Genomic DNA, 15426 nt, shown 5'->3' with positions numbered 1-15426 from the left:
GTGCTCATATTTGGGCTCTCAAGCACATGGTTGAATACCTTCAGCTTCCATCTGATCTTGCTCATGAGAAATTGATGGTTTGTTCCACAGTTGGCCGCTGACCTGCTGTAGCTGTTGATATTGAGCTCCATGACCTCTTCCAGCGATGTGGTCAAGTTGATTTCTCTGTGTTGCATCTGGACAAGCCCACGCACGCAGTCACCATTTGTGTTGTTGGAAACAAGGATTGGCAATGAAGACCTTGAACAATTTTATCGAGCAAACTCCAGGTTCCTTTCTATCACCAAGTTCCTATTTTCCAACTACTGTCCTTCCTCTTCACTTCCAACTTTTTCATTCCAATCACCAATAATTCTCAATGCATCTGGATTGCATGATTTTCAATTTCCAATTAAAGACGTTGATATAGTTCTTCAATTTCTGCATCACTGCTTTTACTGGCTGGTGCACACGTTTGAATAATAGTTATATTGACAGGATTTCCTTGCATGTGGACAGATAGACTCCTATCACAGACAGCGTTTGTACAGCGATGGTAAGTGCAGTCATTTATCTTGAATCACTCATTCTTGGCATAGTAAACCATAGGATGTTTTTATTCAGAGGGATCACTGCCAGTCTATTCAGTTCACCTATCTCTAGAATATCAGTCTTTATGCATCCCATTTAATTTTTGATGACCTCAAATTTTCATAGATTCATGCTGTGTACATTCAAAGTTCCACTTATGGATAGATACTTGCAGCTGCGTCTTTGCATTTGGAGTCAGGCCTCATCGCTGATGGAGGGCTCAAAGACTATGCCTGCAGCCTTGCCTCCATCCGCATCATCGTGGGTGACTCTACTTTGAGAAGGCAGCTCTTCCTAAATCATATTTTGAGTGCCTCCTGACCTCAGGAGCCCATCTTGGGGCAATATCCCTGAGGATGTTCTGCTGCTGTTCATTAGGCTTTCAGCATCTGATGACATTTCCATTTCATTGACAGGGTCTTCAGTGGCTAAGTTCTCTATTTCTTCTTTGTAGCCTATTCCTAGTCTGCAAGCTCCGCTGAAATCTGTGAATTTCTGGTGAACGTGCTGGAATCTGAAAAGAGCAGTGACATAGCTTCCAGCATCATAGCCACATGCAAGCACCACAGTGCAACAAACAGACAGACAACTAAGGGAAAAGATTGAATACATGTTATAAAATATGCAACTTTCTAATGATAAAAAGACCCAGAATAGTATCAAGATAAAAAGGTTGTTTTAAAGCTAGAATGATAAAAATGAGCGAAAGGCTAATCACAAAATTATTAATACACTTCTAAAAAATATGAAAGAAGAAACAATGACAGTAAATATCAGCAACAACAATGAAAATCAGATAAAAGGAGCTCAGCACAGACAAAAACAGAACAAAGAAGACATCAGTTTTACAACTAAAGAAAAAAGAATATAAGCAAGAAGCTCATAAAATCAAAATCCACTGCCACTGAGTCAATTCTGTCTTATAATGACCAAAGGGACACAGAGGAGCCCTGTAGGCTTCATGGTCACATGCTGGGATGCTAACCACAAGGCCAGAATTTCAAAACTAGCAGCTGGTCTGAGGGAGAACAATGAGACTTTTTAATTCCATAGAGTTGAGGCTCTTTACTTCCTGGACTCTTCTTGGAAACTCACAAAGGTAGTTCTGCCGAGTGATATAGAGTCACTAGGATTCATAATCGATTCAATGGAAGTGATTTTTTTAATAAGACACAGTAGAACATCTTCATAGGATTCCTGAGACTGTAAATTTTTCAGGGGCAAATTCTGTTTTTCCAGTAAAGCTTCTGATGAATTTAAGCTGCCAACTTTGTTACCAGCGGCCCAAAGGTTATCTATCATTAATCCAGGGAATAGAAAAATATGACTGTACCACTGAAGAGAATAAGAAAATAGGATCCATTAATATGCTACCTACAAGATAGCATATCACCTTACAGACCCATCCTAAATAGAAATAATAATAACTGAACAGTATAGGGAATTGTATTTCAACAAAGTTGAAAAGCTGGAAGACACGGATCAATTTCTAGAAACCATGACTTAACTAAACTAATAAAGACCCAGGTAATATATATATATATATATATATATATATATACATACATACACACATTTATTTATTTAAAAATCATTTTATAGGGGGCTCGTACAGCTCTTATCACAATCCATCCGTCCATCCACTGTGTCAAGTACTTTTGTACATTTGTTGCCATCGCCATTCTCAAAACGTTTGCTTTCTACTTGAGCCCTTGGTATCAGCTCTTCATGTCTTCCTCTTCCTTCCACCTCCCCCTCCCTCATGAGCCCTTGATAATTTATAAATTATTATTATTTTGTCATATCTTACACCGTCCAACGTCTCCCTTAGGGAGGAGATTATATGTAGATCCTTGTAATTGGTTCCCCATTTCTCCCTCACCTTCCCTCCACCCTCCCATGTGGCCACTCTCATCACTGGTCCTGAAGGGATCATCTGTCCTGGATTCCCTGTTTCCAGTTCCTATCTGTGGCAGTGTACATCTTCTGGTCCAGCCTGATTTGCAAGGTAGAATTGGGATCATGATAGTAGGGGAGATGAGGCATTCATTAACTAGAGGGAAATTTGTATATTTCATCATTGGTACACTGCACCCTCAACTGCTCATCTCCTCCCCACGGCTCTTCTGTGAGGGGATGTCCAATTTCCCACAGATGGGCTTTGTGTACCCATTCGGCACTCCCCCTCATTCACAAGCCTATGATCTTTTTTTTGTGGTCTTTGATGCCTGATCCTTGATCCCTTCAACACCTTGTGATCTCACAAGGTGGTATGCTTCTTCTTTGTGGGCTTTGTTGTTTCTCAGCTAGATGGCCACCTGTTTATCTTCACGTCTTTAAGATCCCAGACACTATATTTTTTGATAGCCGGGTACCATCAACTATCTTAACCACATATGCTTATGCACCCTATTTGTCTTCAGAGATAGAGTCAGGGCAAACTGGTGTGCTTCTTCAATGTGGGTTTCAGTGTTTCTCAGCTAGATGGCCCCTTGTTTAACTTCAGGCCAGGTAGCAAATTTATACAGGTCCAAAACAAATGGAAAAATTCAATGCTAATATAAAAATTTCCCCAAAAAGTCCTCACCAAGAGTGCTTCATTGAAAATACTGACCATACATCCAGGGAAGAGTTGACACCAATTCTATTCAAACTAATCCCGAACATAGAAAATGATGGGCTACTTCCAAATTTGTTCTATGAAGCAAGCATAACCTGATATCCAAATCAGTCAAAGACTATATTAGGAGAGAAAATGACCTATTGATTACTCTTGAACATCGATGCAAAAATCCTCAGTAAGATCCTAGCAACAGAATCAAGCACCATATGTAAAAAACAACACATCCTGACTAAGGGATCCATACCAGGTATGCAGAGAGGATCCTGTGTCTGGAGAAGGACAACATGCTAAGCAAAAAATGGAGGGCCAGCAAAAAAGAGAAAGAGCCTCAGTGAGCTGCACTGACCCATTGGCTGCAGGAATGTGTTCAAATACAACAAGCATTGTGAGGATGGTGTCGGGCTGCACATGCTTTGCTTGTGTTGTGCATAAGGTTACTATGAGTTCAAACTCGCCCAATGGTGCTTGATAACAACAATATGCAAAGATGATTCACCAGCAGAAGAACAACCAATACACTCTACTATGTAAACAATTAAAACAAAGGAAAGAGCCACACGGTCACATCAATTGATAAAGAAAAGGCATTTGGTAATATCCATCACCAAACCCTGATTAAAGAAAAATAACTCTCAGCAAAATACAAATAGAGGAGAAATTCCTGCATGAGGGTCTATAGACGAAACCAATAGGAACCCTGATGGCATCGTGGTCATAGATTGGGCTGCTGACCACAAGGTCAGTAGGTGGAAACCACCTGCATTACTCTGCGAGACAGATGAGCCTTTCTATTCCTGTAGTTACAATCCCAAAAACCCTCAGAGGCAGTTCTACCTTTTCCTTGAGGGTCGCTATGACTTGGAATCCACTCAGTGACAATGCATTTGTTTGTTTATTTTGGTTTGTATTTGAGGCAAAAACCAGCAGCTACCATTTTCTAAATGGTGATAGACTGAAAATATTCCAATGAAGTGTGGAAGCAGACAAGGATACACTCTATCACCACTTCTATTTGGAGACGGCATAAGAATTCCAGCCGGGCAATAAGGCAAGGAAGGGAAGTGAAAAGCACACCAATGGGCAAGGAGGAACAAAACTATCCTATTGTCAGATTATGTGGTCTTATATGTAGAGAATTCCAAAGACTCAGTAAGAAAATTTCTGGAACTAATAGAAAAAAATCAATCATGTGATAAGGCTACAAAGCAATATTCAAAAATCAGCTGAATCCTTTTTTACCAAAAAGTGGATTTTGAAAAGAAAATAAGGACAAAAAGTTTTATTTACAATAAGGCATCAAAGAAAATATTTATGAGTAAATATAAGCAAACACATAAAAGATTTACACAAGGAAAAATATAAAATACTACTAACATAAACTTAGAGACCTCCATGAATGGAAGAACATACCATGGTCATAGATAGCAAGACTTATCATTCCAAAAGTGTCAATATTTCCCAAAGCAACCTGTCTCTATATAAAGCAATCTCTCTCTATAAAATGCAATCTCTCTATATATAATGCAATTATGATCCAACCATCATCAATATTCTTTAAGGAGTTGGTGGGCGGGGGATCTCACAAAATTAGTTGCAACAATCACTAATTTTGTATGGAAAGGAAGGAGACTCTGGGTGCTATAGTTTATTTTGCCAGCCTGGCCGATAAACACAAGTAGAATTAACTGAAGGGCAGAGGGATAAATGGCTCGGTGAGCCTCACCTTGGTTGTTCTGTGCCTCAGTTTAAAGGGGTACACCACCTGTGGGATGCCTGGCCTGTGGACTGTGTCGCTGTAAGTTGAGGTCCCTTTAAGCCCACACGATTGGAATGTTCATCTCTGGAGCTGGGGACTGACAGTTGATGACAGTTGGGGACCTGCCTTGCTGTTTGCTGCCTGGATATATATATAGCCCAGCTCTCTCTACAGAAGGGGACTGGCAACTGGCAGCTCTCAAAACTTGAAGGACTGCTAGTGTCTCACTGCTTTATAATTTAACTGTTAATTTCTTGTATTATCTATTTGTATATTATTTGACGGTTCATTTCTTGAATTATATATCTCTCTTTATAAACATATTTATATATAATTACTAGCAATCTGGTTTGTCTCTCTAGAGAACCGTGTCCAAACACGGGGTAAATGAAGCAATACTGGAGAAGAACAAGCAGATCTCAAAACCTACTATACGGCTATGATGCTCAAAAGCACTTGGTACTAGTCCATCGACAGACTCACACACCATTGGATCAGAATCGAGAACTCAGAACTTAACCCATTTACCTGTAGCAGTTCCCCTTTGACAAAAGCAGGACATCCATTCATTGGGGGTGGGTGAAGTGGAGAGAGTCTTTTTAACAAAGGATACTGGCAAATAGAATAGCCATCAGGAGCGAGATGAAAAACAGATGCATACATAACATCATACAGAAAAATTAAATCAAATGGATCAAAGATGTAAATATAAAACCCCAAGTTATAAATGTGATCAAAGAAAGAGTAGGAACAAATTGTGGGATAATGGAATAAACCATCCGTCACCTATAAAGAAAAATACACAAATCACCAAAGATAAACTAGATAACTCAGACCTCAAAAAATCTAAATAAATATAAGCATCAGAAGAAATCATCTAAGATTAAAGGGGAAACACATAAATTGTGAGAGCATATTTTACAACATGCTATCTGACAAGACACAGACTCAACAATTTTATAGAAAACTTGAAATCCTCAACGATAAAGAGAAAAACAATCCAATTTTAAAGTGAGTAGAGGACTGGACTGCTTACTAAATAATATTTACAATGTAAATAATATCCTATATTTACTATATACATATGATATGTCAGTGTTTAATAAACACATGGAGAATAGCTCACCCATATTTGCCATTGGAGAAATGCAAATCAGAACACTATGAGAGATCCTTAAACCCCAGAACTAATGGAAAATTCAACAAGCCAGAAAATAACAAGTCCTGGGGAGGATGTGGAGAAAGTGGAACCCCAATACACTGCTGGTGAGACTGTGATGCGATGCAACAGCTGTGGACAAGCGTGTGGTGCTCCCTTTAAAAATGTAAATAAAATATCATTTCACCCCGAATCCCATTTCCAGATATATGAGGACTCTGAACTTCGAAGGAAAAAAGAAACAAAATATAATGAAATATTTCCATGAAGCTTTGAATGTCCCCATACCTTCTAAAGAAATAAGAGATAGGATTCAGACAGATACATGCACACCCATGTTCATTTCAGCATCATTCTCAATAGCAAAGGGATGGAAACACCTCAGTGGTCATCAGCAGATGTGGGATACACAAACTGTGGTACAGACACACAATAGAATAGCGTGTAATGTTAAAGAATAAAAAGGAATCCATGCAACATTTCATTACATGGTGACCCTGGAGGATATTGTACTGAGTAAAGTAAATCAGTCACCATGGACAGCCATAGTACAGTAAATCGTCTTATGTGCATGTGAAAGTTGGACATGGAATAAGGAAGACCTAGTGCATTTGAATTGTGCTGCTGGAGAAAAACACTGAAAGTACCATGACAAACCCATCTGTCTAGGAGGAAGGACAACCAGAGTGCTCCTTCCAGGCAAGGATGGCAATACTTACTTTGGACATATTGTCTTACGTACTTACTTTGTCTTACTTACTTTGGGGATATTGTCAGGAGAGATCAGACTCTGGAGAAGGATATCATGCTTGGTAAAATGGAGGGGCAACAAATAAGAGGAAGGTCTTCAATGAAACGGATTGACACAGTGGCTCCAACAATACATTTGTGCATAGGAACAGCTGTGTGTCAGGCTGGTTTGACCGGAGAAACATATCCAGGAACACTCAGATATATGTGTAAGAGAGAGCTTTATATTTAGAAGTAGTTCTATATCAAGCAGACATCCCAGTCCCATCCAGATCAAGCCTGAACGTCCACTGCTAGTCCCTAAGTCTGTCACTATTCCATCAGTCCCTATTCAGACTCGTGCAGCCAAACCCAATGACGCAGAACGCAGGAACATCACTGGCCAGTGGGCGCAAAGTCTTCTGGATTCAATGGTGATGGCATCATCACAGGGCTCTGCTTGCCATCCATGTGGCTTGAAGTGGCTCCTTAACAGGAAGGAAAAGCACAGAGAGCGAGGAAGTACCTAGGTTCCGACTTATGACAAGGCCACGTTCAGCAGGCCGTGACCTGACTGACAGGCAGAGTCTACCCCTTCCCTGTATTTATCAGGTTGACATGAGATTATGTAACTTTCACAGATTGTGAGGATGGCCCAGGCCTGGGAGTGTTGTTTCCTCCTGGTGTGCTCAGGGTTCCTGTGGCTCTGAACTGACTCGATGGCACCTAGCAGCATCAACACAGGGGAAATATTGAGCAATGCAGAAAACATCCATCCAAGATGGAAAGAACACGGAGTTTCCGTTTAAAAGACAACAACGGATGATGGCAACATATGCACAAGTGTGCTTGATACAATGGATGTATCAAGCCGTAACGGTCCCCAATAAAATGATTTATTAAAATAAATTAAATTTTATTAAAATAAACTCAAAATATAAAAATATGAAGCAGAGAGAGAGAGAGAGAGAGTTACTGTACCATAAATAATTAGTCGACAGTTCACCATTTCAGCAGGTAGCCTATGAGCAAGAACCCATGGTGCTGAAGGAAGATTTTCTAATTGTACTGAAAGCATTAGCTGAAACAAAGCTCCAGGAATTGATGGAACACCACATGAAGTGTTTCTACCAGCTGGTGAAGCACTAGAAGCATTCCCTGGCCTATGCCAAGAAATTTGGATGACAGCTGCTTGGCCAGCTGACTAAGTCTGTATTTATAATGATTCCAAAGAAAGGTGACTTAACAGAATGTGAAAAATAGAGAACAATATCATTAATATCACATATAAGATACATTTTGCTGAAAATCATCCAACACCAGTATCTTGACAGGGATCTGCCAGAAATCCAGGCTGGATTCAAAAGATGCCAAGGCACCAAGGCTATCCTTGGGGATGTCAGACGGATCTTGTCTGAAAGCAGAGACTACCAGAAAGATGTGTATTTGTACATTATTGACAATGCAAAGGCATTCCCCTGTGTGGCTCCTAACCGACTGGGGATGACCTCGGAAAGAATGGTAGCTCCAGAGCCTCTCCTCGTGCTCATGGGGAACGTGGACATGGATCAAGAAGCAGCTAGAAACACAGAACAAGTGTACACTGTGGAATTATAAAGACACCGACTATTCTTATACTTTGTGCAGCCGTGGATCCTGCAGAGATTCACCATGGCTCCAAATCCATCTGATGACAGTGGGTTAGGTAAGCTTGTCATAAATGAATAACACCAATATTTTCTATGAAATACAAACCGAAATTGAACATTTGTAATCTTGAGGGGATTGAGCATGTTTTGATTAATGTCTTTAAAAGCTAGTTAAATAAGTACCTTTTAAATTTTGATGGATACTTTTTATTTTATGGATATATGTAAGATCCTCAAAAGAAATGCCTTGGCTTTTCAATAAGTTTAATATACTGAGATTTATAAATCATACAGTATCTTTTTGGGAAAAGTTGGAAAATTCAGAACACTCTAGATAATGTTGAATATGGTACCTAATATTTGGGTGTGGGCATTTAAATGAATATATATATTGATCATTCTATTGTACTTTTATACCAGCCATATTTCAAATGCTCCACATTCACTCAGGGCCGGGGTGACTCTACTGAACAGCCCAGATATACAGTCTCTCTGTCACCGAAAGCTCTATTGACAGCCTTTCTCTTAAATGGACTATGGACCTCATGTCAGGTCCCAAAGAACAATTTATAATGAAGCTGCCTTTATGAATTTTCCCACAGAGACCATCAGATTTCCAACCATCTGAAGTATGGATGTACATTCAGCTCGCGTGTAATTCAATGAAAACACTTGATGAATTAAAACACAGCCCTGTGTGGTGGATCAGGTATAAATATTTCCAGTTCCAAAAGGATACGTTGTTTCCCGCATATCAGATGTCTGGTTGTGCATACGCTCTGGCATTAAATTTCCAGGTAGTAAATTCTTGTTTGGAAGAGCATATGGGAAAAAGACTGTGATAGTTACTTAATCTGTTGTCAATTTGAGACATGAGTGAAGGGGTGGAGTTTTGGCTGTCAATCAGTTCACAGCTTGATGATCTCATTTGGAGGCGCTAAGGAGACACATAGCTCTCTGGAGGCCGGACAAATACTCACTACCTGCCCAACATGCTTGCTGACAAGACACCTGGAGCTAAGCTAGAGCCCTGGAGCTGAAGGAGCCACGTAGGGACCCCTGCCAGTGCTGAGATGCCTCTACCGCCACTGGATCCACAAGACTGTCCACTCACTGGCCTGTAATCTTCCTGTATTCGGCATCATTGCCTGTGTTTCGTGAGTCTGAAGAGTAATTTATAGGTTGGTATTGGACATATGGGCTAAAATCAGACTTGTGGACTTGACCTGGACTGGGTTGGGATGTGTTCTCAATATTCAACTGCTCTTAAATATAAAGCCCTTTCTTATACACATAAGGGTCTACCCAGACTAACACAAGGACTAAGCTAAGCATTGGGGGTGGGGGTAGGGGTGGCTCACAAAGGGAGCAGGTAGTCCAGCTCAGGGAGAGGAATTCTGGGAAGTGAAGAAGAGGCAGAAGCCAGGCAGGAGACTTCTGGGTTTAGTCAGAACAGCAGTTCTCAGAGTGTCATCTGTGGAACTCTGGGAGTCACAGAGATTCTTCCACAAGATCCGTGAAGTCAAAGTTGTTTGCACAGCACTCATGGAGGTGATCAGTGTTTCTCAATGTGTGGACAGTTGCAGAGGAAAGTCAGCTGGAACTGAGCAGGACTCCAGCTGTGCCGTCAGACTGCAGTAGTCAGTGTCCTGGGCCATCTCTCCCTTGTCGGGAAACGGAACCGAACCAGCTGCACTTACAGGTCACTTATGGAAGCCTGGACATTTCTTACCGTCATTACATTCTCAAATAGAGAATCCATACCTCTTAATTGCATCTCTGAAATCAATGTAAATGTAAACACTTTTGTATTCTTAAATGTGACATTTATCTCAAGGAAAATGATTTGTATGACCTGAACTAGCCACTTTTAAAAAAGGAAGATGTTTTTTATTTGGAGGAAGGAATGACAGAGGAACTATCTTGACTATTTGACACTTTCTCAGGAATTAACAAATCTAGGCGGGGGGGGGGCGAGAAAAATCTACTAAGAGCATTATTGCCAATGATGAAACTAGCCTTTAAGAATGGAACACTTGTATGGAGTAAAAGTGTGAGAGCTTTTCAAAATGAAACACTTCTTCCTGGGGGTGGAGTGTGGGGAGGGGGCTTGGATCAGTGGTGATACTAACAAAGGTGGTTTTTTAATGTGATATTTCCTAATGGAATGTGCCCAAACTGGAATATTTGTATTCTCAATAGACTAACGCAGCACTTCAGAGAAACGTCATCCATTACTACACGAGTCATGCGGTGTGCAAGATGGATCTCTGGGTTTAATGAACAGACTATGAAATCTTTCACAACGGTTTTCCAACTGCAACTAACCTTTAAGGAACTCCCTCTTCTGTAACAGCAGTGCAATATGAAGGATGGGCTTTCACAGTAACTTGGAGAGCCTGTTGAAAGACGCCCCTCTCCAACATTGTACCTGTGAGATGGTGGATGCTCTATATTACGAACAGGATGGCACAGTGGATGCAGAAGCTGATATGAAAATCCAGAGGTATCCAACTGACACACAAAGAGACCTATAAAGTGATTTCCTCTTGTCATGATTGTTTTATTTTGAAACGCGTTTATTTTTCCTGAAAACATATGATCTGTTACCGTTAAGGGTTATCAGTAGTATTTTACCCTAGCTTTACAATGTTAATTGTTTCCCTTTCCCATGGGCTTACTCTCAGTAGATAGAATCCACAGAAGTAAAATCCCTTGGGTTCCTCAATTTGTGTGACTGTGAACAGAACCTCTAAGGCGCTCCTATCGGCTTGTCCAAGTGGCTAGGCGGGAGAAAAGACTGGCGACGGGCTTCTTTGAAGTATTATAATGTAGGAAAGAAATCCCAAGAGCAGTTGTCCCTCCTATAGGGTGGCTTTGAATGCACCCCAGGATCTAGACAACAGAAATTCTGAGTCAAAAAGCCTTTGTTTGCAGCAGGCTGGGCCCATGGCTCAAGGAGACAGTGTGGAAAGAAGGCTCCGTGCAGGAGGAGACCCCTCTCAGCGTCCCAGGGCGCCCACTGGGCTCTCAGGCCGGGATTGGGGGTGTCAGGGGGCGGGGAGACCCAGCGCTGGGGATTCCCCTTCTGTGGAGTTTCACTCCCCCCCCCCACAACCTGTGTCAGCTCCTTCTGCCTGGATACACGTGACGCGGATCGGCTTCTCACCCTTATTGGGTCTCCGATTCCTGGAGCAGCCAATCCCCGTCCCCGCGGTTCCCGGTTACAAGGTCTCGTCAGTGGCACCAGCGTCAGACTCTCTGAGGAACCCAGGTTTCCCAGGGTCATGGCGCCCCGGGTCCTCCTCCTGCTGCTCCCGGGGCTCCTGCTTCTGACCCAGACCCGGGCGGGTGAGTGCGGGGTCGGGGGCGCGGGGCGGGCGGGGGTCGGGGTCTCAGCCGCTCTGGTCCCCTCCCCCCAGGCTCGCACTCGCTGAGGTATTTCGAGACCTCCGAGTCCCGGCCAGGCGGGGATTCCCGCTTCATCGCCGTCGGCTACGTGGACGACACGCAGTTCGTGCGCTTCGACAGCGACGCCCCGGACCCGATGATGGAGCCGCGCGCGCCCTGGGTGCAGCGGGAGGGGCCCGAGTACTGGGAGCAGGAGACCGCGAACTGCAGGAGCAGCGCGCAGACCCACCAAGTGAACCTGCTGACAGCGCTGCGCTACTACAACCAGAGCGAGGCCGGTGAGGGACCCGGCCCGGGGCGCAGGGCTCGAGCCCACGACCCCACGCGCGGTCGCCCTCCCTCAGCCTCCCGCCGCGTCTCCCCGCCCAACGTCACCCCGCGTCCCCGGGACCCCCTGCCCTTCGCCCTTAGCGGCGCGGGATCCGTCCATTTTGTCTAACACTGTGTGTGCTTCTTGCATTACACTTGGTAGGCTGTGTGTGTCTTATATTATTTTCTATATTTCCTTGTTCTTGTAAATTTATCTAAGGAAGTGGTCCACATACTGAAAAAGACTATACTATAGGGAGTTAAACTTCAAGGTACTCAATGGTGATCACAAAGATGAGAACTTTAAAAAATACCAGTAAAGAGTCTGAGGGGAGCGGCGCGAGGAGGAGACGCTGCCACCCAAGGCCCAGCCTCGACCTCAGTTTCATCCTTCGGGCCGCGCTGAGGATCTGCTGCTTGGAAGCGCCGGCCCCATGAACCCCGTGCTGCACTCTCAGGTTACTACCTCCAACAAGAAAACTCGGCACCCTGCATCCTGGACGTTCATTTTAAAGTTTGAAATTAGGGACTTTTATCAAATTTGGACATGGCTAATCGAGGAGCAACAAGACCCAACGGGCCAAATACTGGAAATAAAATATGCCAGTTTAAACTAGTACTTCTGGGAGAGTCTGCTGTTGGCAAATCAAGCCTAGTGCTTCGTTTTGTGAAGGGCCAATTTCATGAATTTCAGGAGAGTACCATTGGGGCTGCTTTTCTAACCCAAACGGTGTGTCTTGATGACACAACAGTAAAGTTTGAAATATGGGACACAGCTGGTCAAGAGCGGTACCACAGCCTCGCCCCAATGTACTACAGAGGAGCACAAGCAGCCATAGTCGTGTATGATATCACAAATGAGGAATCCTTTGCAAGAGCAAAAAATTGGGTTAAAGAGCTTCAGAGGCAAGCAAGTCCTAACATTGTAATAGCTTTATCAGGAAACAAGGCTGACCTAGCAAATAAAAGAGCAGTAGATTTCCAGGAAGCACAGTCCTATGCAGATGATAACAGTTTATTATTCATGGAAACATCAGCGAAAACATCAATGAATGTAAATGAAATATTTATGGCAATAGCTAAAAAATTGCCAAAGAATGAACCACAAAATCCAGGAGCCACTTCTGCCAGAGGAAGAGGAGTAGACCTTACTGAACCCACACAGCCAACAAGGAGTCAGTGTTGTAGTAACTAACATCTCATCCAAACGAGGTGGAATAATCTGCTTCCTAAATGTTAACAATGGAATTGGAGCATTTAACCAGCCCAGTATGACTTCCAAAAAGAAGAGACTTATGATAGAGTCATTTCTAATACAGAATTATTTTAAGTGTTTTGAACTTAATTTTTAATAACATGCATGTGTCCCTCTGAGTAAAGTTTCAGCAATAGAAGGGAAAGTAAGAGCGGTGTGTACACTTGTTTTGTTGGAAGATGATGGGGGATCATTTATCAGTGGGGACAAAGAGAGATATGACTATCTGTACCCACAGTTAACCAACCAGTTCTTGCAAACTGGTACCGTCTAGTGGTCTTGGAGAAAGATTTGGAACTTAACTAATTTGGGCTTTTAAAAAAAATTCTCATTTTAGGAGACTAAGATATTTATGCTTAGCTACAGTATTCAGGCAATTGATCATTTCTCCTGGTATCTGTATTTAAAGTACACATTCCACATTTTAATAAATTAGCCACAAGAACACAGCCCCACATCTTCAGTGGGAAAAGCCCACACTGATGGCATACTGTGTTTAAGTTATAGCCCGTCATTTCTTAAATGGTGGTTTAAAAAAGTCAAATGTAAACCCATCTTGCTTTAGAAACATGAGAGCTAATAAATGCAGTTTGACGGATAGTGTTCCCTTCAAACATGTGAGCCCGTCAACAGAAATGTAACAGACCAGGTGTCTGTGATTTCAGTGTAATCACTGCTGGCCATTTACGTAGGTGGTTTTGTCTGAGGGCAGGGAGGGAGCTCGTTCAGTTTGGACATAATATAGTCAATGCACTAACAATTATGTACATTCAAACTTGATTATTTTAAACCCATTCTTCAGATGTACTGTAAATAGGGTACTGCATTGTAGCCTCCATGTATGTTTAATACTTTTCTGTAATATTTAAGGGTTGCTTATAAGCATACAAATGTACAGTTACTAAAACAGCTAATTATTTCCTTCTCTTCCCCCTTTCAGTGGGAGGGGCTTCAATTGCTCCTACACATTGCTAAAACCATAATAAACAAGGTATCTGCAAGTTGTAACATAAGTATTGCAATGTTAGTAAAAGCTCCTTCAGCCAGCTTTGTTTTCCAAAGTTCCTTTTACTTTGATCAGTTCAGTATGTTGCACTAATTCTTTTAGTTATTCTCATTGTATGAAAGCTACCATGTGTCAGAGATGATTTAATCTATTTAAGTGATGAACTGCTAGCAGAACTTGTACATTTACAGTAATTCAGAATTAGTAAGGACAACAGTTCACCAGTGTTTAGTTTTATATTGAGGTGCTCAGGTTTGAATAAAGTGGTATAAACAGCAAAAAAAAAAAAAATACCAGTAAAAATTAGAAAGAAAAATAATCTAGTTGATTTTTAAAAGAATATTTTAAAATAATACAATAATATTTCTTAAATATGACACCAAAGCCTCACTTACATCACAGTTCTGTTATTCATAATAGTCAAAAGATGAAAATTCCTAAACATCCTTCAGGAGATAATGGATCCTCAGGATGTACTGTAGCTATGAAATGGACTTTATTCCTCCAGGAGAAGGAAGGGCGCTATGAGGCATGCTATAGTGGGAGGGACATGAGAACATATGTTAGTGGAAGACCCCAGTCAATGGTGCACATAGTGCTTGATCCTACTGATAGGAAATATCAGGAATAAGCAAATCACTAGAGATGGGAAGTAGACTTGTGGTTGCCTAGGGTTGGGGGCTTTCAAGAAAATGGGAAGTGATTATTTTAATGGGAATGAATCACTTTTTAGATGATGAAAAAGATGCCAAACTAATTTTGGTGATGGTTGCTTCCCTGTCAATCTACAAAAAATTTTTTGGCTGGAGGAGCTAAGGTGGAGGATGACCCAGTCAGACACATTGCACCATCCTCCTCCAACAATGTCCTCATCAACCAAGTGACACTGATGGAGCTGGTCACTGGAGCTGATCACTCTGGAATCCTGAGCATCAAGTGAAAAGGTAAAGAATTGGATC

General features: G+C 42.0%; 2 protein-coding genes across 2 annotated transcripts; both read left to right on the top strand.

Annotated features, from left to right (window-relative positions):
- The first annotated feature begins 11719 nt into the window (after positions 1-11719).
- On the top strand, positions 11720-12457 carry LOC142428304 (saoe class I histocompatibility antigen, A alpha chain-like). The gene is made up of 2 exons (XM_075533293.1): positions 11720-11837; positions 11909-12457. Exons 1-2 carry the CDS (start codon positions 11774-11776, stop codon positions 12334-12336), a joined length of 492 nt encoding a protein of 163 aa, XP_075389408.1. The 5' UTR covers positions 11720-11773; the 3' UTR covers positions 12337-12457.
- A 146-nt stretch (positions 12458-12603) lies between these two features.
- Positions 12604-14116, top strand: LOC142428288 (ras-related protein Rab-5A). The gene has a single exon (XM_075533292.1). The coding sequence runs from the start codon at positions 12754-12756 to the stop codon at positions 13399-13401; it is 648 nt and encodes a 215-aa protein (XP_075389407.1). The 5' UTR covers positions 12604-12753; the 3' UTR covers positions 13402-14116.
- Positions 14117-15426: the final 1310 nt, after the last annotated feature.

The sequence above is a fragment of the Tenrec ecaudatus genome, chromosome 1 (genome assembly GCF_050624435.1).
Source record: "Tenrec ecaudatus isolate mTenEca1 chromosome 1, mTenEca1.hap1, whole genome shotgun sequence".
Lineage (NCBI taxonomy): Eukaryota > Metazoa > Chordata > Mammalia > Afrosoricida > Tenrecidae > Tenrec > Tenrec ecaudatus.
The sequence above is the reverse complement of the archived record's forward strand: the minus strand, read 5'-3'. Positions and strand labels throughout refer to the sequence as shown.

Bases quoted from the DNA above. Each gene is read 5' to 3' on its own strand.
- LOC142428304 (XM_075533293.1), top strand. From the start codon at position 11,774: ATGGCGCCCCGGGTCCTCCTCCTGCTGCTCCCGGGGCTCCTGCTTCTG. The intron at 11,838-11,908 runs GTGAGTGCGGGG...CCCTCCCCCCAG, and splicing joins TCTGACCCAGACCCGGGCGG to GCTCGCACTCGCTGAGGTAT.
- LOC142428288 (XM_075533292.1), top strand. From the start codon at position 12,754: ATGGCTAATCGAGGAGCAACAAGACCCAACGGGCCAAATACTGGAAAT.